General features: G+C 39.2%; 1 protein-coding gene across 5 annotated transcripts in view; it reads left to right on the forward strand.

Annotated features, from left to right (window-relative positions):
- The window catches only part of DPP6 (dipeptidyl peptidase like 6), a gene marked incomplete at both ends in the record, with an annotated part of 1078039 nt that overhangs the window by 724873 nt on the left and 329769 nt on the right, over nucleotides 1-23397 (forward strand). For all 5 annotated transcript variants that reach the window (XM_082632824.1, XM_082632826.1, XM_082632823.1 and 2 more), the window contains one exon: nucleotides 22578-22672. In XM_082632824.1, the coding sequence (XP_082488950.1) occupies nucleotides 22578-22672 (95 nt within the window). The remainder of the gene's footprint in view (nucleotides 1-22577; nucleotides 22673-23397) is intronic.

Raw genomic sequence — 23397 nt, forward strand, 5'->3', positions numbered from 1 at the left:
TATGGGTCAAATAAATACTTGCCTGACCCATTGATCTTTCTGAAGTTAGCATAAGTAATTTCATACTGAATTTTTTTTCAGAACCCATGATTTCCAAAGCCATAAACCTGGGACTGAATGAAAGTAAAAGGAGATTAAATATACAGCTATATACTTTTTCAACCCCTCTTTCTTTTGTGTATACTCTACATCAAACCCATTTTTCTGTCCCAGGGATTCTTCTTTTTTCAATCGTTGGAAAATACATATAATATAAAATTTACCATTTTAACCATTTTTAAGTGTACAGTTGAGAGGCATTCAGTACATTCACAATGTTGTGCAACCATCACCACCATCCATCTCTAGGGCTTTTTCATCTCCACAGCCTGAAGCTCTGTCCCCGTTAATCCCTAACTCCCCATTCCTCCTTCCCCTCAGCCCTTGCCGCCCACCGTCGTACTTTCTGTCTCTATGAATTTGATCCCTCTAGGTACCACATATAAGTGGAACCATACTATATTTTTCCTTTTGTATCTGACTTGTTTTACTTAGCATGATGTCCTCAAGTTTCATCCATGTGGTCACATATGTCGAATTTCCTTCCTTTGTAAGGCTGAATAATATTCCATTGTGTGTGCATGTATGTGTCTCCAGTTTTGTTTATCCACTCATCTGTCCACAGACACTTGGGTTGCTTCTACCTTTTGTCTACTGTGAGTGTATTGGCCGTGCTGCTGTGAACATGAGTGTACAAATGTGTTTGAGTCCCCTCTTTCACTTCTTTTATATGCCCAGAAGTAGAATTGCCAGAAAGAGTGGTAATTCTGTGTTTAGTGTTTTAAGGTATTGCCATGTGTGTCTCAGGAATTCTTAATGTTCCCAGAAATCACTCAAAATAGTGGATGACCAAAGGAGACAGTGCTATTTTAATGCCATTTTGACACCACCACCCAGGAAATTAAACCTAAAGAAAAAATATCCTTATGTGCCAAACAACAAATCACACACAATTATCTTTCTTCGATTAAAACAGAATTGTTTCTCTTTGTTATTCTGTTACTACATTATGCAAAAGTGGCTGGAGAGATTATCTGATTTAGAAAGTCTTTTTAGACTGGTTTGACATAAAATTTACTTTTAGGAAATCTTGTGTGGCACTTTAAGAGGTTAACTACTATTCCCTGGAATACCGTATGATTGAAGATTTGTGTTCTGTTTCCTCACTGGATAATTCTGTCTTGTCCTTAGTCAAATTCCACGGCCATCAGACCACACCAGGACCCTGAGAGACAAGGTGAAGCAGTAGCGGGAGGACCAGGTCGTAACCCTTTGCCGTGCATAGGCATTTAGTCTGAGTCTGAGTTTATTAGTTAAATAATAAGCTGAACGTGTGAAGATGGCACCAACGTTTCTTCCGGCTCTAAAATTCAGCGATGCAAATTTCCCCACACCGTCATTGGTGTCCAGGGAATTTTACCAAAGTTGGTCCATGATACACATTAAACCTACCAGCTTTTCCATTTTCCTTTCTCTCTTTTCTATAGAAATAGTGACTCTTTCTCAGGGCTGGTGATATTCCATTGAAATCTCTTGTGACACCAGTTTTACTTAATTTTACTTCATAAGACTTTTCCAAAGGTACTTCTTCAACACCTACCCAAAGCTCTGGTGGTGGCTGGTTCAAACAGAAACATGAAAGCATCCAAGATGCTTGGAATTGAAAAGACTTGAGATAAGACTGTGTTTATGAGCCTGAGAAGGCACTGAGAAAATTGTACCAAGAGGAGAACAGTGAATTAGAGTAAAGAGCCAGGGAAGGCTTTGATGGTCTCCTAGGAGAGATGTACCACGTAAACCGATTCAAGAAAATATGACTTACGGTCATTAAGGGCATATGTCATGAATACTATGGCTGATTCCTGTAAGAGGGAGAAGCAACCAGGCAAATCTATTTGGGGAAGAACAATTATTTATTCACTTGACAAGATCCTATACTCTGATGTAGCACATGGAGTGATGATTAAAACCAGGACTGTTATAAGAAGTATAACATTCATGAAATTAAAAAATAACAATAAAATTGAAATATTTATTTGCCAATGGTTTAAGTAGATGCAAAATAAAATAGAAACGTAAGCAGAAATCAAATTGTCAAACTTAGGGCTTCCCTGGTGGCGCAGTGGTTGAGAGTCCGCCTGCCGATGCAGGGGACATGGGTTCATGCCCCGGTCCGGGAAGATCCCACGTGCCGCGGAGCGGCTAGGCCCGTGAGCCATGGCCACTGAGCCTACGCGTCTGGAGCCTGTGCTTCGCAAGGGGAGAGGCCACAGCAGTGGGAGGCCCACGTACGCAAAAAAAAAAAAAAAAAAAAAAAAAAAAAAAGTCAAACTTAGAAAATCTACTCTCCCGTTTCAGCAGTAATTGGTGGCATTTCTAAAAGGACGCAGGGCTCAGATGTCTCTGTGGTGTAGCTCATTTTAGCACTTAGGTGGGTTTTTTGTTATGACAATATGTTTTTGATTGTTCCAGAGCACCAAGTTGTCACCTAATTTTCCAGTGTCACTCACGTGCTTTCAGTCTTTTATCACAATTTTTTTTTGTTTTCCTTTTGAAATATCCATTATGCGTTGGCTATAAGAAAACACATCAAAACATAACGTAAAGTGGCCTCTCCCTTCAGAGGAGAATGACGCCATTGTGGAAGGAAAAACATGAACCAAGGGAGGTGGGTGGTGGAGAAAGTGTTGAGTGTGGACCAAGGTCATCGCCTGTTTTTAGCAATGCCTAATGCAAGGAAGCTCACCCATTGTCAACAATTATTTGATGTTCTAAGTTGGAATTACAAGTTCAACCATGCTGCTTGGGGGAGGGGTTAGGGGGACAGCGAGCAAACAATAAGAGATTAGCACTTGTGCAGGGTCTAGCACATTGAGTACCTTAGAAATATTTGATGAATGAATCGAATTGAATAAGGGAACCCAGGACAGGGTTTGGAAAGCTAGTCCATTGTTCATGAAATCAGATAACTTTGGCACTCGGGTAGGCGTGTGTGTGTTTGTGTGAATCTCCCATGAAAGTTGATCTAGTTGACATTATTTCATTCTGTAGAATAAATAGGGTATAAAAATATCGTTCAGGGGAGGAAGTTTTACATTATAATTCCATGGTGTTGAGAGTAGGGGAAGAAAGCTTTGCCTTTTTCAGTCGCACCTAGCTGATTGCTGTATCATACCTGTTTGTTTATTTAATTTATTTATTTTTGGCTGCATGGGGTCTTCCTTGCTGCACATGGGCTTTCTGTAGTTGTGGTGAGCGGGGGCTACTCTTCATTACAGTGCTCGGGCTTCTCATTTCAGTGGCTTCTCTGGTTGTGGAGCATGGGCTCTAGGCACGCAGACCTCAGTAGTTGTGGCACACGGACTCAGTAGTTGTGGTGCACGGGCTTAGTTGCTCCATGGCATGTGGCATCTTCCCAGACCAGGGCTTGAACCCGTGTCCCCTGCATTGGCAGGTGGATTCTTAACCACTATGCCACCAGGGAAGCCCCCATACCTGTTTAGTATCCGATAGTGTATACATGTAAATCACAGCAGCTGCCCTGCTAACAGCAAATGCAAGCAAACACAGGAAAACGGGAAAAAGCAATAGAACTTGGGCACTTAAAAAATCCCTGTCCTAGTAAAGTAAGCAGATATCCTACTGCAAGTCATAGTCTTCAGTGTCGCTTACCCCGTACTTCCCCTCTTCAGAACGGCAGCTCTAATAAATGAGATGCAGCGATGCCTGTTTTCTGCTCTACCCATAGCTGTAAATTGAGCTGAACTTTCCCGTCGCTAAGAGGACAGAACTCATTACTGACCAAAGATTGCTACGTTGCCTTTGACGGAGACGTGTACCCTTAAAATGAATGCTACTCACCACTCATAAAAACAATGTCTTTCACCACAGAAGGCTTGAAACACCATTCACTGCTTTTGTTGATGGCTGTGATACTACAACCTAAAGATTAGCTGAGCCTTATTCTAAGTTTGTAAAATTACACAGCAGTCAATTTTTTTGAGCAAGTTGATTTGTTGCTTCTTAAACTAGAGTCTTTATTGATGGCATCCATGGAATATAATTGTCAGATTTACAATCTTGACAATTCAAGTTTAGTTATCCTCTTATTTCAAATACATCAGAGTGAAACTTACATCCATTAAATTAAGTCAGGATTGTTAATTTTAAAAACTTTGGGTAAATATGAAAATTTGTTTCTGCCAACGTTAGCCTTATTAATTCATGAACACCTGAACTCTGTTGAAGTTGGGATAAACCAGCGTTCATATACCCAGGTTACGTCACTTGCCCTGATGTGATTATTAAAGCGCTGCTCCCCTTGCACTTTCAAGTGTCCTGGTATAGGTGATAAAATACACAGTTATATTGGGAATATGTGAAATTAGAAGGGCTGTAGCAATTCTTGACCTTCGGGTTCCAATTATATCAGGTCCCACATGTACAGCATTCCTGTGAACTTTCGTGGGACTACCCAGATGTCGGTTGTTTGCTAATACTGTTAGTAGAACTTAGTAGTACTTAACAGTTGAACCTGGACATTATTCTAATGTCATGTAAGGTAGGTGTTATTCATAGCCCCATTTTTGTCAGTTGGGAATGTTGAGGCACAAAAAAGTCAGATATTCTGTCTAAGGTTGCACAGTTGATTGCTAGTAAAGGTGGGAATTTTCTAGTACTTCAGGTTAACAGTTTACCATCAGAGATGGGTTCTCACTTCACTGCAGTAAATGCAGGGACTTCCTTGCCTGTAATTACACTGTTATGTTAATGACTAGTGCGTGACAGGCACTCCCCCTCGCAACCTCAGAGTCATAACCCAGTCGTCCCCAGCTTTCGGATGGATTGGTTCTGCCAGCTCTCTAATTGGCTTGATTTTCTCCAACCATCCCAGCAAAGTCTCTGCAGTTCAGAGCCAGAAGAGAGAGATTCTCTGGTCAGAGCAGAGTTGAAGACAGAGTTGGATTTATAATAATGATGTCATTTGGTAATCTTCCAAAGCCCCTCACCTGGAGGAGGAGCCTGGGCAGGGGGGCTGTGCCTCCTTGACACGACAGGCCCTAGAGCGTCCAATTAGGCTTCACCGGCTACCTAAGCTGACAGACCCAGGCAGCCACTCAGCCTGGGGAGAGGTCTGCCATTGACAGCTCATATTTGTCACACATGCCAGATCCGCTCTGAAGGAAACGGCCCACCAGTATCCACCATATAATCAGGCACTTTGAGACTTGACAGTTGTAAATGAGCAGGTCTGAAGGAGTGAATGATTCCTTCAAAGGTACCTGCCTACTTTCCCTGGGAGAGTGAAAGAACCTCTAATCATTTGTTTCCCTGCTTTTCCACCCCAATGAATAGACAAAATGGCTTCGTGTAATGCTTTTCTTCATTCTGTATAGGGTATCAGCCTGTTGCTCCTTACATTTTGAATTATTTTGTTTGCTTTTAAGTCAGAAGGAGGAGAGCTGTGCAGAGGCAATCTTTTTTTTTTTTTTTTTTAAAGATTCTACCCCCAGTTCTCCTGGAATGTGATTCATAACATTTCTTTACTTTACAAATAAAATAACAGGTGAATGTTTAGTAGGAAGACATAAACATTTCTCCTTTTCAAATGAGTGTTGCAGGTGTAGATAGCATCTTATATTTATACAAATTACTCTTTCTTTTTTTCTTAATTTCAAAATGCCTTCATATGGTTGATCTCAATTAATCAGCAATTACTCTTTCTGAAAAATAAGGCATTTTAGTATTGAAAATGAAAGACTAGGATATAAAGTAACCTGACTCAGGAGAACGCTACCGTGGGACTAGAACCAGTCTCCTGACTGCAAACCCAGAAATTAGATCTGATCTCTTTCTTAGGATTAGATTCATCACTGAGCAACAGAAAAATGAAAACAATACTGGTTTAAACAAGAGAGAAATTTATTTGTCTGTTAAATTTACTTCTCTCTCACATCAAGGTCAAGAGGTAGGATCTGTGCTTTGTCTGTTTTGCTCTTATATTCCATTTCCAAGATCACTGAAAGGTCCAAGATGGCTGCTGTAGCTCCAGCCATCATAAAAGCATTCCTGCTAGCAGGAATGAAAAAAGGAGAGGAGAGCAGCATGCAGTATCTCTTTAAGGACACTGCTTCACAAGTTTCACAGCATAATTTTGGCATATCTAGTCTGTGGCAAAGCCTGAAATAGAAGCCAGGTTTCCAGACTCCTATTCCAAGCTTTTCCCAACAATCTGTCTGCTACTCTTGGCATTTTTCATCAGAGTTTTTTTTTTTTTTTTTTTTTGAAGGAAGACACTCAAATTTCTGTCTTTTAGCCCATTCATTAGTCTTTGTCCATAGTAGGTGATTTTTCTCATGAAAGCCTAGATAAAGTAAGGTGGTCATTTCAATTTGACCTCTAGGTACTTTTATTTGCTAATTTGCTCCATAATGGTCATTTATGGTTAACAGTATTGACATAAAACCTGAGTTTACTTTCTGCAGTAGTCTTCTGCCTTAACATAATGCCTGTTGACAATTAGATTATTCAAAAAAATATATCTTCTATACTTGTACTGGAAAATAGGTATTGTCATCAAATCCCGTTGATGAAAGTATGTAGACAGTTTAACATTGATTCAGCTCTTAGCATTGTGATTAAAATGATAGCCCACAGAACCATGAATAATGTTGCTTTTTTGAGAAGTAATTGCTGATTTACTAATAAGCTATGGCATTGGAATGACATAAGCAACATCTTTCACTGACCAGTGAGTTTCATAGTCCACTAATAGTTCAGGACTTTTAAAGAATATCTGATTTTGATACAATTTGGTATTCTAAAAAATAGTTATATTTAATCTGTAAGTTGGTTCATTTCTAAACAAGTTTGTACCCAAAATTGCATTTCAAGTGGTTCAGTGATTTTCTTTTCATAGCCCATCTGTGAAATTTTGTCCATATCTTGCAAATAATGAACTTTTATTGAAGAAGAATATTTTAAAGGTAAAAATCATGAGGCTTATGATTTTGTTAATGTAAAATAAACATCTGCCAAAGATTTTATTTAGCTCACAAATTAAGGAGAGAACCAGTAAGATCTGAAGAGAAGGGTAGAAAAACAAATACATACGTAGGCGATCAACAATGTTGAAATGAATTTGCTGGGAAATTGGCTTTAGGGGGTCAGTTGCATCTCCACCAGACAAAATTCATCTGCATCTCTCTGGCAAGAATCCTTTGCATTACTATCAGTTTTCTACAACTTTCAGACTATAAAAAAGCTCAAAGACAATGACAGTGAGCATCTAACAGTTACCCAGTGGTCTTTTTTGCCCATTTCAAAGTCTTTTTTTTTTTTTTTTTTTTTTTTTGCGGTACACGGGCCTCTCACTGTTGTGGCCTGTCCCTTTGCGGAGCACAGGCTCCGGATGCGCAGGCTCAGCGGCCATGGCTCACGGGCCCAGCCGCTCCGCAGCATGTGCGATCCTCCTGGACCGGGGCACGAACCCATGTCCCCTGCCTCGGCAGGTGGACTATCAACCACTGCACCCCCAGGGAAGCCCTCAAAGTCTTTTTAAAGCTTTTTGACACCTTCAATAATATTTGTTATTGATTTGTTCTAAGTCAGATTTCTTAAATAGTAGAACAATTATGCAATAATCACTTTAAAGTCCCTTCAAGGAATCTTAGATTTTTACAACAACTAATCATAAATATTCTTAAAAATATGTTATGAGCAAAGGACTTCTTTCCCGATCTTTCTTTTTTCTTCACCCACCTAAACCTTTTTATTTGAAAGCCTCCTAACCTATATATTTTCTTTCGTGATAGAATCAGGTGAAAAAAATAAATTGCAAAAAACAAATCCTAGTTCTACAAATATTGGTTTCTTTTTTCCTTAGCCACATAAGCATATGTTTGAAAATGTTAGATACAGAAACAAGTGCTTTGTTGCTTTTTGGTGGGGTTTCCATACAATAAGCTGTTTAAAAGTATAAACATGACTCTGTACAGTCACATAAAAATTGTTCCCCATAAGAAGAATGAAAATTTAAAAGATTTTAAAAGCTATTTGGGCAGTCCATTAATCAAAGACAAAACTGGGCAATCTCAGATCCTGTGATGAAAACTCAGTGAAATTTGAAGCCACTCATGTCATCTTTGAAATGTAGATACTTTCCAAGTAATTTCCAAGCTGAAACCATTATTTGTTGGAAGGTTCTTGTTGATGTAATTACCCAGGTTGTAAAAGTGGGTATTGTGGCGTCATTTTATCATAATTTGAAGCCCACAGAAATTAATCACCCATTGCCCTCCATCTGTCTGCTTACCCATCCCAGCCCCAGACAACTCAGCTCTTTGTTTCCAAGAATTTCGATTTTCCAAAGCAGATGCCTCTTACTACCCTCAGATGTAAAGCACACAGTACCCTGGTTGCATTCTTGAAAGGGGGAAGGGAAGCATCACTTGCAGTCCTTCCAGTTTATTCTTATTCTCAAGATCCTGCAGGAAAATGTCAGGCTGTCCTGCCACAGATGTAGAGCTGCAAGTTTGAATCAAGATGGCTGTGTGAGGCCCTTGAGCCAGAGAGAGCAAATTAACCAGCCAGCGGTTCTCCCGTCTGTGTCTCACTTCACGGTTGAGTGAAGCTGGGAGTCCCCCAGGTCTCAGGATTGAGTCTCAGAATCTCAGCATTGTCCTCTCTTGGTTAAGTGCTTGCTGTAGGTTCAGTGAGTGCTGTTAGCATTTAGGGAGTGTAATTAGAAAAGCTTGCTCTTTTGAAAGACATTTTTGAGCCAACATTGCCTCCCTCTGACATGTTTGTGATGTAAACCAGAAAAAAGAAAACCCAGAGTACAAACAAAATTGAAAAAAAAAATTTGGAGCCCTTTGGCTACTTCAGACCTAAACACACATGTTAAACTGCAGCCCTGCTCTAGAGTTTCTGGACAAATGGGTTAGGTTTAGGGCTCCAAAACTCACCCAAGCACCCTCATCTTCAAAACCAGTGTCATGAGGACTGTGCACATCTGGCCTCCCACTTCTGCACCTCTGTTTCCTGCACTTGTTTTACCCACACACCAGGGCTGTTACTCAGAGCCTCTGCTCACCCCCGACTTTCTGCCTCAAAGCATCTCAGTTCATGGTCTGTAGAAAAGAGCTCCTGTGTCCGCCCAACTCTGTTGTGTGTCCCTAGAAATCAGGGGCTATGTTGCTTTATTTTCTGCTTCCTTTTTTCTTTGATTTTTTTTATTGCAGTATAGTGGATGTACAATATTATGTAAGTTAAAGGTATACAAATAGTGATTCACAATTTTTACAGGTTATACTCCATTTATAGTTATTGTAAAATATTGGCTATGTTCCCTGTGCTGTGCAATATATCCTTGTAGCTTATTTATTTTATACATAGTACTTTGTGCCTCTTAATCCCCTCCTCCTAACTTGCCCCTCTCCCCTCCCCCCTCCCCACTTGTTCTCTGTATCTGTGAGTCTGTTTCTTTTTTATTACATTCAATAGTTTGTTTTTTAGATTCCACATATAAGTGATATCATTTGATATTTATCTTTGTCTGGCGTACTTCACTTAGTATGATAATCTCTAGGTCCAAGTATGTTGCTGCAAATGTCAATGTTTCATTCTTTTCTTATGGCTGAGTAATATTCTATTGTACATATATACCACATCTTTATCTGTTCATCTGTTGATGGACACTTAGGTTGCTTCCTTGTCTTGGCAATTGTAAATAATGCTGCTGTGAACATTGAGGTGCATGTATCTTTTCTAATTAGTGTTTTCATTTGGGGGATGGGTATATACCCAGGAGTGGAATTGTTGGGTCATATGGTCTGCTTCCTTTTTTATGAAAAATTTTTAACTTACAGAAAAGTATACAGGAGAGTACTGTGAACACCCACATAACTATCAATTAAAATCAACACTTTTATTATGTTTGTGTCCTCTATCAATTTTTTGGCTGAAAATATTTAAACTTAAATTATAACATCATTTTCTTTCATCCCTGAATACTAACACATGTATCTCCAAAAGTATATCCTCCCATTTATCTATATTATCAGATCTAACAAAAAAATGAGGATAATTTCGTAACATCATAGGAGTCCCAGGCCATATTCCGTTTTCCTCATTCCTTCTCAGAATATCTTCTGTGGCTTTTTTCTACCATTTGGATCAAATTAAGGGTCATAATTATACTTGATTATGTCTCTTACGTTTCTGTTAATGGAAAGCAGCTCCTCTTTTTTCTACAGTGTGTTATTTCCCCATATTAGGCCAGTGTGTAGTGGAATTTCCCACATCCTGGATTTGTCTGGTTCCTTCCTCATGGAGTGATTTCTCATGTTTGTGTCCACTGCTGGTTGTCCCACTGTTAGGGACTCTTAAGTGGTGACCACCAGACTCCTCCATGAGGAACATGTGTTTCTCCATTGACACTGGCATGTTTTCTCTGGGGTAATATTTTGGCACCAGGAAAATATCCCATCAACTTTTCCATTGATGAGCCTCACCTGAAATGAGTATTTCAACAGGGGCTGAAAAATGGTGATTTTCTAAATTCATCACTCCTTCTAAAAATGGTGCTTTTCTAAATTCATCATTCCTTCTAAAAGTGGTGGTTTTCTAAATTCATCATTCCTTCTTCATTTATGAGTGGGCAGTTTTCTGAAAGGAGGGGCTCTCCCTCAGAAACAGGCTATTTGGTGTCCCCAGACTACTGAAAAAGCAAGATGAATCCTTAATTATGAATTTTTAGTTACCAATTTTCAGAGAAAGGAGTTGCTGTAATAGTTGCCTTCAGCTGTGGAAAATGAGAACCATTATGTGGGTACCATTATGGACTCATGAGTTGTTTTATATATTTGATGTGTTTTAATCAGCTACAGCATTGTTCTTTTCATGTTCTGATTTTCCCAACTTTGACTTCTGAGGGCCCTCCCAGGTGGTTCTCCTGTGCATGTGTGTGTTGCCCGGTGCCACAAGAGTGCTGTGTAATAAACAAGCACACACCTTCAGGGACACACACACACTTGTGTATTTTTCACACATCTGCTTGTCAGCTGGTGGTTGGTCAGGCAACTCCGCTTATCTGTTGGGTGATTTGCTCGTGTGGCTGGACCCCCAGCAGGCTCTTGGCTGATCTGGAATAGCCTCTTCTCGGGTGACCGTGACAACCCGGCTGTGATTCACACTTGTTTCTCCTCCTGGTGCCAGAAGACGAGGCGAGAGATGTTTGTGTTTGTCTCATGGCAATGGCAGAGCCAGGAGGGGGCAAGTCAACCGTGCAAGTGCATGTCAAGTGTCTGCTTGCTTGTATTCCATCGGCCAGTTCAAGTCCTGTGTCTGAGCCCAGAACCAAGAGGAAGGACCAGTCAGAGTGAGATGTGAAGGCTGAGACAGGATGGGGCAAGAATGGGGGCCAAGACCCATCACTCACTGAACACTTCTTTGCCTTCTGGCCAACAAGGTGTCCCAGGTTCATACTGTACTTCCTGTGCCTCAGATCTAGAAATACCTGTTTCTTCAAAGACTCCTTGTTCTTTTTAGTGAGAATGGTACTTAGGAACCAAAATCTGAGTGTTTAGGAAATCATGTATCTAATATTTCTATGGACAAGACTAGCAAATAGATACTTTAAAAAATAAGCAAATGTGTTCCTGTTGATATTTCTGACACAAATTTAACACTACAGGGCCCATATATATATATATATACATATATATGCATATATATATCTCTTTATTGGAGTATAATTGCTTCACAATGCTGTGTTAGTTTCTGTTGTACAACAAAGTGAATCAGCCATATACATACATGTATCCCTATATCCCCTCCCTCTTGCGTCTCCCTCCCACCCTCCCTATCCCACCCCTCTAAGTCATCACAAAGCACTGAGCTGATCTCCCTGTGCTATGCGGCTGCTTCCCACTAGCCATCCACTTTACGTTTGGTAGTGTATATATATGTCCATGCCACTCTCTCACTTCGTCCCATCTTCCCCTTGCCCCGTGTCCTCAAGTCCGTTCTCTATATCTGCGTCTCTATTCCTGCCCTGCCACTAGGTTCATCAGTACCTTTTATTTAGATTCCATATATAACACTACAGGATTTTAACTTTTACTGAAATTTATGATTTTAAATGTGGATTTATTTTCTCTTATACAGAAAATCCTACTTTCTCATAACATTAGTAGAATTATTTATTTGCTTGGAATCATGTCTTATAGTACAATGCTGTGATTAACATGGAACTTTTCGATAGCCAGCATCAATAATTGCCATCTGACTGACCATTTTAATTGTAAGCGTCCTTAAGTCAGGGAACATGGCTAATTCATAGTGTGTCTAGCAGAGTATCCCTCACATTGTAAATGTTCTTTTAAATAAATGAAATGTCCACTGGTTAGACTCTTTTCTCTGAGTTTTGCTTCTTACACCCACCATTTCTCTCCTTGGAAACTCCTACCTTTTCTAAGCACATTCTCATGAAAATAAGTTACTTATCCACTCTTAGTAAAATGCACATCATTTATTTTACATTTTCTCACCATCTCTGTTTGTACTGATAGAATTTCTCTGGTGTGTTGGAGGATTGTGTGTAGTTCTTATAATTTCAAATAAAAGGCCATAGTTATCATGGTGGGTACTTAAAAAAAAAAATCACGAGTTTCAACCCAACCTAAAAAAAACAGAAAAAAAAACTTTGGCATTTTCTTTCCACTTGACTCCTTTTTTTTTTTTGTAAATTTATTTATTTTATTTTTGGCTGCGTTGGATCTTCATTGCTGCGCGTGGGCTTTCTCTAGCTGTAGAGAGAAGGGGCTACTCTTCGTTGTGGTGCGCTGTCTTCTCATTGCAGTGGCTTCTCTTGTTGTGGAGCACGGGCTCTAGGCATGTAGGCTTCAGTAGTTGTGGCACGTGGGCTCGGTAGTTGTGGCTCGCAGGCTCTAGAGAGCAGGCTCAGTAGTTGTGTCTCACGGGCTTAGTTGCTCTGGTGCATGTGGGATCTTCCCCAACCAGGGCTCAAACCCGTGTCCCCCGCATTGGCAGGCAGATTCTTAACCACCGCGCCATCAGAGAAGTCCCACACCTGACTCTTATTTTTTTTTTTTTTTTTTTTTTTTTTGCGGTGTGTGGGCCTCTCACTGCTGTGGCCTCTCCCGTTGCAGAGCACAGGCTCTGGACGCACAGGCTCAGCGGCCATGGCTCACAGGTCCAGCCGCTCCGTGGCATGTGGGATCCTCCCGGACCGGGGCACGAACCCGTGTCCCCTGCATCGGCAAGCAGACTCTCAACCACTGCGCCACCAGGGAAGCCCCTGACTCCTATTTTTAATCCGTTGATTCTGATGATGATTACTGGGACTCTGGTTACCATATAACTTCATGTTCTTTTTTAAGGTGTTGTGACATTTGGGATAATCTGGAAATACTTCATTTAAAAATCTTTTTCTCCCACAGCTGTTGCCTTCATTGCCCATAAGAGTGGAGACACATAAATGGCAAGAGGTATCAGAAGGTCTGCTGACCACCTTTTAAGGACATCTTTTGATTTTCTCTTTGATAGCCATGGCTTGAGAAGAGTGACTTTTTTTCCAGATCAATGATAGACTATGGTGTAAACTAAGGCATTCTTTGGGAATAAAATGCTGTCACTTATTATAACTTCAAAATATTGCTGTTCAGAAGAACTTTCTGCAGTGATGGAGATGTTCTGTCTCTGCTGCGTCCAGTACACTACCCAGTAGCCATGTGTGGCTTTGAGTGCTTAAAATGTGCCTTGTACAAAGAAGGAACTAAATTTTAAATTTTATGTAATTTTAAGTAATTTTTAATATTAGTAAGAACATGTGGCTAGTGGCTACATATTAGCACCACAGTTCTAGATTATAAATATGGTCCACTTAAAATTTTCATTTGGCTTATATTTCCTGAAATGTGTTAATTCTAACATCAGCTTTCTAATTATAGTTGTTTCTTCCTATAACTCTCCATACAAGGCTTAATATTTGCAAACCAAAGGAAAAATCACTCTTAGCTGTAGGCCATGTATCTACATCTGGATTGAAGACTGTCATTGGTTGCTGCAAATTTTCGCCCCTGGCTTCTGACCTTGGAGGGAGAGATTTCAGAATTTTTATTTTATGACCTAGTGATTATTGGAGAAATACGATAAAAACACAAGCCCTACCTGCCTGCACCCCAAATACATGCAAATTACTGCAAAAGCCTAACAAAGGATAAAATGTAAGAATGAACCAACATAGCTTTATTCTCGTTATAGCTGCATGATCTTTTTTAACTACTTGAACTTTAAAATCAATTTTAACTTTTTATTATAGAAAATTTTAAGCTTAAACAAAAGTAGAAAGAATAGTAAGTAAACTCCTATTTGTCCATAACCCACCTTCAGCCATTATTTCCTGTTGGCCAATCGTATTGTGTCTGTATGCTGACCTTTTTCTCCTCCACCCATGCTATTTAGAAGCAGACCCCAGATACCATATCGTTTTATCCTCTTTGTTTCACTGTGTACATCTCTAACAGATAAGGACTTGGTTTATCTTGTTAAACGGAAAAGCATAACCACCATATCACAGTAAAAGAAGAAATCACCCCCAAACGAAAAACAGTAGTTTCTTAATAGCGTTAATAATCCTATTAATCCTATTCATAGCATTAATTATCTTCTTTGTGTTTAAATTTCTGATTGTCACATAGCCGTCATTATCTAGTTGAAGAAGCCAGGCCATTTTCCCTGTCGTTTCTGAGAGTCTCCTACTTGTATCTTTATGGCATTGGTTAGAACGGCCCTCTGTCCTCTATCTCCTGCACGTTCTGCTTGGTCTACTAGCCTGACTGGGTTTGAGGGCTTTGGCTTTGGTTGCGCTGGCACTTCATCAGTAGTGCTGTATCCTTCCTCAAGGAGGCCGTTCATGCTGATTGCTCCCCTTCTGTGCTGTAGCAGCCCTGGCTGATGGGCACCTTAACTCAGTAGGAGCTGTAAAATGGTGCTATGCTAATTCCATCAACCTTTTCCGCTTGATAACTGGAATGCTTCCATAAGATGAAATTTCCCCTTATCTGTAATTTGGTTACCCAATGATACAGTTTGTATAGGAAAGAAGGAAACTTTCTTGATGCTGTCCTTTTTCTTTACCAGTTTTAAAATAATACGTTGGTTTATAAGTATCCTTTAATAATGATCAGTTGAATTAGTTGTTTCTTTTTGAAGTATCATTCTAAATTCATGAACTTATTTAAAGAGCTTCAGCCCGTTCCAGTTATTCTCACTAAAGCTCTAAATGGCTGGTCCTTGGCTGGTGGGAGCCTTTTCAGGTTGGTTTCTGAATCATTTTGACATGGTAATACAATTTGATAGCTTTGCTGGTCTCTAGGATAGTTCCTGTCCCAGACCTGGAATCAACTGTTTACAGAAGGAGTCCTGCTTTCCTTTGGTGGGAAATGGTATTTCTAGACGACAGTGTGGCTGTTAGGGATTTATATTTTATGACCGTCATATGGATATTGACTGTTGTAGGAAATATATGCTTATATATTTTTTAGGAAATATATGCTATGTGTTATTAGAACGTACATAAACAGAAATAAATTATATCTGAGAAAAATATGATAAATGGAAAGAACAGTGTTTCTGTCAGCATTGTTTAAAATTAAAAGAAGATAATCATGAGAAAAATCAAATCTACTCCATTTGTTATGTGCACTATTTGTTTCAGTAGTTAAAATCTATTTCTATGCATCGATTCTTTGTGATATTTGTATAATCAAGGATTAATATGCTCCTCAGAACCAACCAGCATATACAACTTATACTTGGCAATGAGAACTAAATTATCTCAGTTTTTAAGAAATCTATTGTACCATAAATGCATTACATTTTCAAAATTTTCACCATGGGTAAGGCTTTTGAAAGTTGCTAATAATACATTGTTGTTAAGCAAAAGTAAACAAAACATAAAGATAGCTAATATATGATATTAGCCAGCTTTATAGCTAATATCAGACGAATAGACTCAGAGGAAATGACTGGAATTTTATCTTATTTTTGGAAGAGTACATAAAATAATTTGTGGCATTGCTGTATATTTTTGTATCACAATTTGGGGAAGTAAAATAAAATGAAACTTCCCTTTATCTATAATTTGGTTACCCAATGATAACGGTTTGGATAGGAAAGAAGGGAAATTTTCTTGATGCTTTACCAGTTTTTAAATAATTGTGCTAGCTACCAGTGCAACTTACTCTATTTCTTTAACTTTTTAGCTTTGAAGAGTTGCTCAAGTACACAGAACAATTAAATTAATGATGTATTTTAAATGCAAAGCACTGGATAGTTGGCACACGAAGAATAACTAGCCAGTGGGCGGTCCTGTGCGAGATTTCCTTTGGGAAGTCTTTTCCTAGGGACCTCCCTGTTGAGCGTGGCTTTTCAGTTTTACCTTCCTATCCTCACAGCATTCAGATGCACTCCTTTTGTAACATCGTTTTGCCCTGCAGCGACAGGAGTAAAGTAGCTGTAACAGAATCTCACAAAGAGACACATAAGGTGTAATTTGAGAAAACCACCATGTCCATCTCTCCTTCCTTTTACTTTGGCCCAGAGCACTCCCTCTTCTACAAGGAGTTCTGCCTGTTGTTCCACAAGTAGGTTGGGTATTTGGTGACTCAGACTTGTGATAGGATGCATTTGTTAATTGCTTCGCATATTTTTTAGCACCAACTTTCATATCAGTTATTATGCTAAGAGTTAGGAAACCAAACAGGTATGGCCTCTTCCTGTGAGAACCATGACTCTAGTGGGAGAGAGCTGTAGTAGCAGATAAGCAACGTGCTGTGATGAGCATAAAACAGGTGAATGACACGTCAGGGGTCAGCAGAGAAAGATGGATTCTGCATGGCAGAGGCATGAAAAACTGCCTGGAGGAGAGACCTTTACACCGAGCCCAGGAAGATTGTGCCTGGCGGGGGGCGGGAGAAAGGCACTGCAGCCAAGGCAGCGGCACAGGCATCAGAGAGGCTTGGAAGGCAGGACTTGTTAGGATGCTTAGTTAGTGGGGTGGGGTGGGGTGGGAAATTAACATGGGAAGAGAAGACAGGCCAGAAGACGAAGGGCTTCGAACATCAGACTAAGGAGTTCGGCCAAAGTAGCCTCTGCCAAGGAGCCAGAAAAAAAAAGTTTTGAAAAAGAAGTGTGGCCTTGTCCCGATAGAGAAAGGGACAGAGGGTCCCACTGGGAGGCCCTGGAGTAGTCCAGGGTGAAGGTGACAGCCATCCAACCCGGGGCAGGGCCACCGGAAGTGAAGAGTGGGAGAGCCTTCAAGAGGAAGGACGAGGGCCTTCCCTGGTGGCGCAGTGGTTGAGAATCTGCCTGCTAATGCAGGGGACACGGGTTCGAGCCCTGGTCTGGGAGGATCCCACATGCCGCGGAGCACCTAGGCCCGTGAGCCACAACTACTGAGCCTGCGCGTCTGGAGCCTGTGCTCCGCAACAAGAGAGGCCACGATAGTAAGAGGCCCGCGCACCGCGATTAAAAAAAAAAAAAAAAAAAAAAAAGAGGAAGGATGAGCAGGAGAGGGATAGAATACTGGGGATGAGACAGGAAAAGGAAACACAGGTAGGGGAGGGACAATACGGCTGGGGGAGGGGCAGTACGGCTGGCGGGGGTGGAGTGGGAGGTACAAACTATTGGGTGTAAGGTTACAGGGGTTTATCCTGTAACATAGGGAACAGAGCCAGTATTTTGTAATAACTGTAAATGGAAAGTAACCTTTAAAAATTGTATGAAAGTTAAAAATTTTTTTAAATAATAAAATTTTTAAATTCCAATAAAAACATTTATTAATGGAAAGTAAACAGTTCTTTCAGGGAAAAAAAAAAAGAGACAAAAGTGAGCCAAATCCTCTGCTGAGATAATGTTGGCAGCTGACAACACTGAGAGCCTACCTGGAGTGCGGCGTGATTTTAAACACATTATAAGTATGACGTGTATTATCTCATTGACTCTCCACATGAACAATAGAAGGTGTATACTATTATTTTACCTATTCGACAAAAGAGAAGTCATCTTTAAAAAGCATTATTAGGGAGAGAACATGTAGTTTTAAAAAAAGATTTGCAAATCTCCAGGAAGATAGGAGAATTCTACACTTGCACTAATCTAATAAAATAGTCACAAAATATATGAAACACAATTTGGGGGATCTACAGGACAGAATTATTCAAAACATCATTACACTAGAAAATTTCAATATTAAGGAAAGGTCAGGCACACAAAAAATTAGCTAAGTGAGAGTCAATTTGATGAGACAAGTAATATGGTTAATTTAATGACCACATATAGAACTCTGCATTTACAATTAGAGAATATACCTTCTCTCAAGAAACTTACAGAAATGGACCATGCATCAGGCCATAAACTACTCTCAACAAACTTCAAATAATTAATAATCTAGATTTTTTCTGACCACATGTAGGCAAATCACAAGTCAATAACAAAATGATAGTATATAAGAGTGTTTCGCATACATTTGCAAATTGGAAATTCTGAAGAACTCACAGGTTGAAGAAGAAATCATGACAGAAACTAAAAATGCATAGAACTAAGCAGTAGTGAAAATACTACCCATTAAAAACTTATGGACTCAAAGAAGTAATTAAGAACATTTATAGCACCATTGTGATTATATTAGAAAAGAAGAAATGCTGAAATTAATAAGCTAAGTGTCAAACTTAAAAGTTAAGAAAAGGGGGATAATGAGATAAGATAGAACAGGAATTGATAAAACTGAAAGGAAAGGTACAGTATTATCTCCGTCTGACCCGTGGACCACACGTGCATGCAGAGAGTCCCAGTAGTTCAGCTTAAGATGAAATATCTGAACGGAGAGTGAAGCTGCTGCCCGGAAAGACAAAGTTGGCTATCCAGGCCTAGCAAAGAAAATTACCTGCTACAGCAAAGGAAACAACACTCATTGGAGAATGCTAACAAAACCCAGAATGTCCAGAAATTAATCCATGATGTCTAGGATATAGTGCAAAATTACCTTACTACAAAGAACCAAAAAAGAATGGAATACACTCAAGATAAAAGTAACTGAGTCTGACCCTGAAATGAAAGCGATTTTGGAACTGAGAGATAAGGATTTTAAAAGAACTGTTGTAATTATCCTCAGCGAGTTAACATGAGCATGTTTTCAGTAAATGAAAATCTCATCAGAGAAATGGGAAGTCTCAGCAAAAAAATAGAAACAATAAAAAGAACCAAATGGAAATTCCTAAACAGAAGAATACAGATTCTGAAATTTTAAAATTCATTGTGTGGATTTGATAGTCAAATAATCATGACAAAGAAAAGACAAAGTGACTTTGATGATAGATCAAAAGAAATGATACAAGGTGAACAGAGAGAAAAAAATTCTTTAATGAACAGAGCATCAGAGACTGTAGATAATATCAAGGTGCCCAATATATGGGAAATTGGAATACCAGAAGGAGAGGAGGCAGATAAAGGAGTAGAAAAATTATCTGGCAAATTAATGGCTCAAGATTTGATGAAGACATAAATTTTCAGATACAAGACGCTCGTTAAACATCAAACAAACACGAAGAAGGCCCCATCTAAAAGTGCATTGGAGTCAAACTGCTGAAAACAAAGACAACAAATAAATCTTGATAGCAGCAAAAGTGCACGGAAATGATATGCAGGGAAATAATTCAACTAATAGCTAACTTCTCATTAGAAACCATGGTGACCAGAAGACAGTGGAACAGAATTTCAAAATGCTAAAAGGAAAAAAAAACCCATTAACCTAGAAATCTATATTAAGAGAAATATCCTTTAAGAATGAAAGTTAAAGGAAAAGACTTTCAGATAAAACAAAGTTAAAAGAATTGGTTGCCAGCAGATTCATATAGTCAGAAATCCTAAAGAAAGTTCTTTATGAAGTAGGAAAATGATATCTGATGGAAACTCATATTTTTGATAAAGAACAAAAAGCATCAGTAATGGTAAATAGTGGGTGAATGCAAAGAACAAATTTTTCTTTTTTACTTTTTCTTCTTAATTTCTTTATAAACCATAATATTGTTATAAACAATAATTATAACATTGTCTTGTGGAATGTATAATGTATGTCGATGTAATACACATAACAATTATCACAGCATGGGACTGGATGTGGACCTGAAAACTGGACAGATTTCTATATTTCATGAGAAGTGATACATTATTAACTCTTTGTAGATGCTGAAAAGTTGAGTACATATTATAATCCCTAGGACAACCACTAAAAAAAGGCAAAGAAATACAGCTAAAAATAGGGAAATTAGAACTGTAAAAAATATTCAAAAAATAAAGTGAATGTCAGGAAACAAGAAAGAGGGAAACAAGAAGTAGAAGAGAAAAGTAGAAAACAAACCCCTGCAAAAAAAATTATAGACCAAACTCAGCCATATCAATAATTTCATTAAACGTGAATATGGTACATTTACCAGGATAGACCATATTTTGGGCCACAAAGATGTCTTAATGAGTTTTAAAAGACTAAAATCATGTACAGAATATTCTTTGATCCAGTGAACTTAAATTAAAAATCTATAAAAATAAGAGGACCAGAATAACTTTACATATTTGAAAATTAAACATGTTTCTAAATAATCATTGGGCCAAGCAGACTTTTCAGGAAAAATTAGGAATAATTTGAACTGAATAATACTGAATTCAGCATATCAAAATTTGTGAGATGTAGTTAATACCATGCATAGAGGAAAAATTTTAGCTTTAATAGTCTTATTAAAAGGATGGAAAATCAAACCAAAGATCTAAACTTCCATCTTAACAGACTAGAAAAAGGAAGAGAATATTAAAGGCAAAGCAAGTAGAATAAAAGAATAAGAGGCTTCCCTGGTGGTGCAGTGGTTGAGAGTCCGCCTGCCGATGCAGGGGACGCTGGTTCGTGCCCCGGTCCGGGAAGATCCCACGTGCCGCGGAGCGGCCGGGCCTGTGAGCCATGGCCGCTGAGCCTGCACGTCCGGAGCCCGTGCTCCACAACGGGAGAGGCCACAACAGTGAGAGGCCCGCGTACTACAGGGAAAAAAAAAGGAATAAGAAAGAAAAGAATGTAATTCTGTGGAGTAGAATTTAAAAAGCATAGAAATGATAATACCATTGGAATTAATCCAGTCTGCACAGTGTTTTTCATTCATCAACTGATTATCATGTGAAATTTCTTTACCTTCAGACTGGCTCAGTGTCATCCCCTTCACTCAGAAGGATAGTATTATTTTCTTTTTTAAAAATTTCTATTGGAGTACAGTTGCTTTACAATGTTGTGTTAGTTTCAGGTGTACAGCAAAGTGAATCAGTTATACATACACATATATCCACTCTTTTTTAGTTTTTTTTCCCATATAGGTCATTACAGAGTATTGAGCAGAGTTCCCTGTGCTATACGGTAGGTCCTTGTTAGTTATCTCTTGTATATGTAGTAGTGTGTATTTGTCAATCCCAATCTCCCAGTTTATCATTTCTTCTTCCAGTTGTGTGCCCTGTCTCTCCACCTGCAATCCTTTCAGAAAGTTTACCCTTTCATTTGTAGTATGTGTACACACCACACACACACACACACACACACCTACACACCTACACACCTACATGCCTACATATATACCCCTACATGCATACTATTCAGGGGGATTGCTCCAGTAATTTTCTAAGGGGATATTTGAAATCTCGGTTGAGTTACAGAGGACCAGTGTCACTGAGGATACAATATATAGAGCCAAAGATATTCATGACGGTGAAACTGCCAATTCCTCCAGGAATAGCAAAGGAAGCTGTGGACCAAATGAAAATTAGTTTGCAGGATATGGTGTGCATGTGTATGTATCCAGATTTTTCCCCAGAGTTTCCAGTATAGGAAATCAGTCCCCTTAGTACCAACTATCTCCGCCCCTTACGGTAGCGGGTTCCTTTTTAAAAAATTTTTTTTTGCAGTACGCGGGCTTCTCACTGTTGTGGCCTCTCCCATTGTGGAGCACAGGCTCCGGACGCGCAGGCTCAGCAGCCATGGCTCACGGGCCCAGCCGCTCCGCGGCATGTGGGATCCTCCTGGACCGGGGCGCGAACCCACGTCCCCTGCATCGGCAGGCGGACTCTCAACCACTGTGCCACCAGGGAAGCCCCAGTAGTGGGTTTCTTAATCTGCTCTGTTGTGTCCCCTCTATGTGTCCCACCCAAGAAAAGTCTAGAATGTTCTAAAGATTTTATGTGTGTATATGCTTGTGCTTTATATGTCAGTGTGCAGACTATGAGAAATGATTCAGAGAGAAACTTCACATGCAGTTATATGGAGAGGAGCATATTTAAAGGACCCATTTCACCATATTTAAGGACCCTTTGATGAAATGCAGGATATACTTTTGTTGGAACTAGTCAATTCATTTACCTGTGTCCATCAAAAGCTACGGAGTTCCTTGATGTTTCATGTTTCTGTTTTATTTCCTCTCTTGTAGATAAAGAATTCATCTACAGAGAGCAGAAAGGAAGTGTGATACTGCAGAACGTTGAAACAAATACTTCTACGGTGTTAATAGAAGGCAAAAAAATTGTAAGTACTCTCTTTAATGACAAAGATAATTTCAGTTTTCCCACCTTCAAGTCAGTAAAGCAGAAAATGACTTTAGGTTTCACCTTTTCGTATAGCCAAGCAGAAGCAATAAACTTGTAATACTACAGGCTGAGCAGCTACAGATAATGTGAAATTGAAACCACACTAATTTAATAAGATGAAATCACCATTTTTCTGAGTATACAGGAAATTTCTCTGCAGGTATTGGAAACAAGTGTTGCATATCATATATAATTCAAAGATAAGTCCTAAGGCTTTTGCACATTTACAGAACAATTGCAGTAATTCAGAGAATACTTCAGGACTGCTTGCTCCATCTCGTTTTTTTAAAAATTCATCTTCATGTGCACAGGGAATATTAATTTAGGCACTGACTATACTCTAATGACATTAAGTGGTGTTTATGGTTTAGAACAAGTACTGAGTCAATATGAATGCCACTGCTTCATCATCTGGGAAAACCTATTTCCCCAAAGATAACGGCCTTAAGATTCGGAGTTCATGTAACAGTTAATGATATTTATTAAAGAATTGACTGAAGTTATGTACCAGAAATCAATTTAAAGAGAATTAACTCTTTTTTTCATATATGTTCATGCTTATTTTTAGAAGGAATAAATCTTCAGCTTTAGGGAGTTGATCATTTTCTTGTCCAATACATGGAGAAAATCAAAGGAAGAAACTAAGGCCAAGTCTGTGTTAAA

Source organism: Mesoplodon mirus (assembly GCF_964341445.2).
Source record: "Mesoplodon mirus genome assembly, chromosome: 9".
Lineage (NCBI taxonomy): Eukaryota > Metazoa > Chordata > Mammalia > Artiodactyla > Ziphiidae > Mesoplodon > Mesoplodon mirus.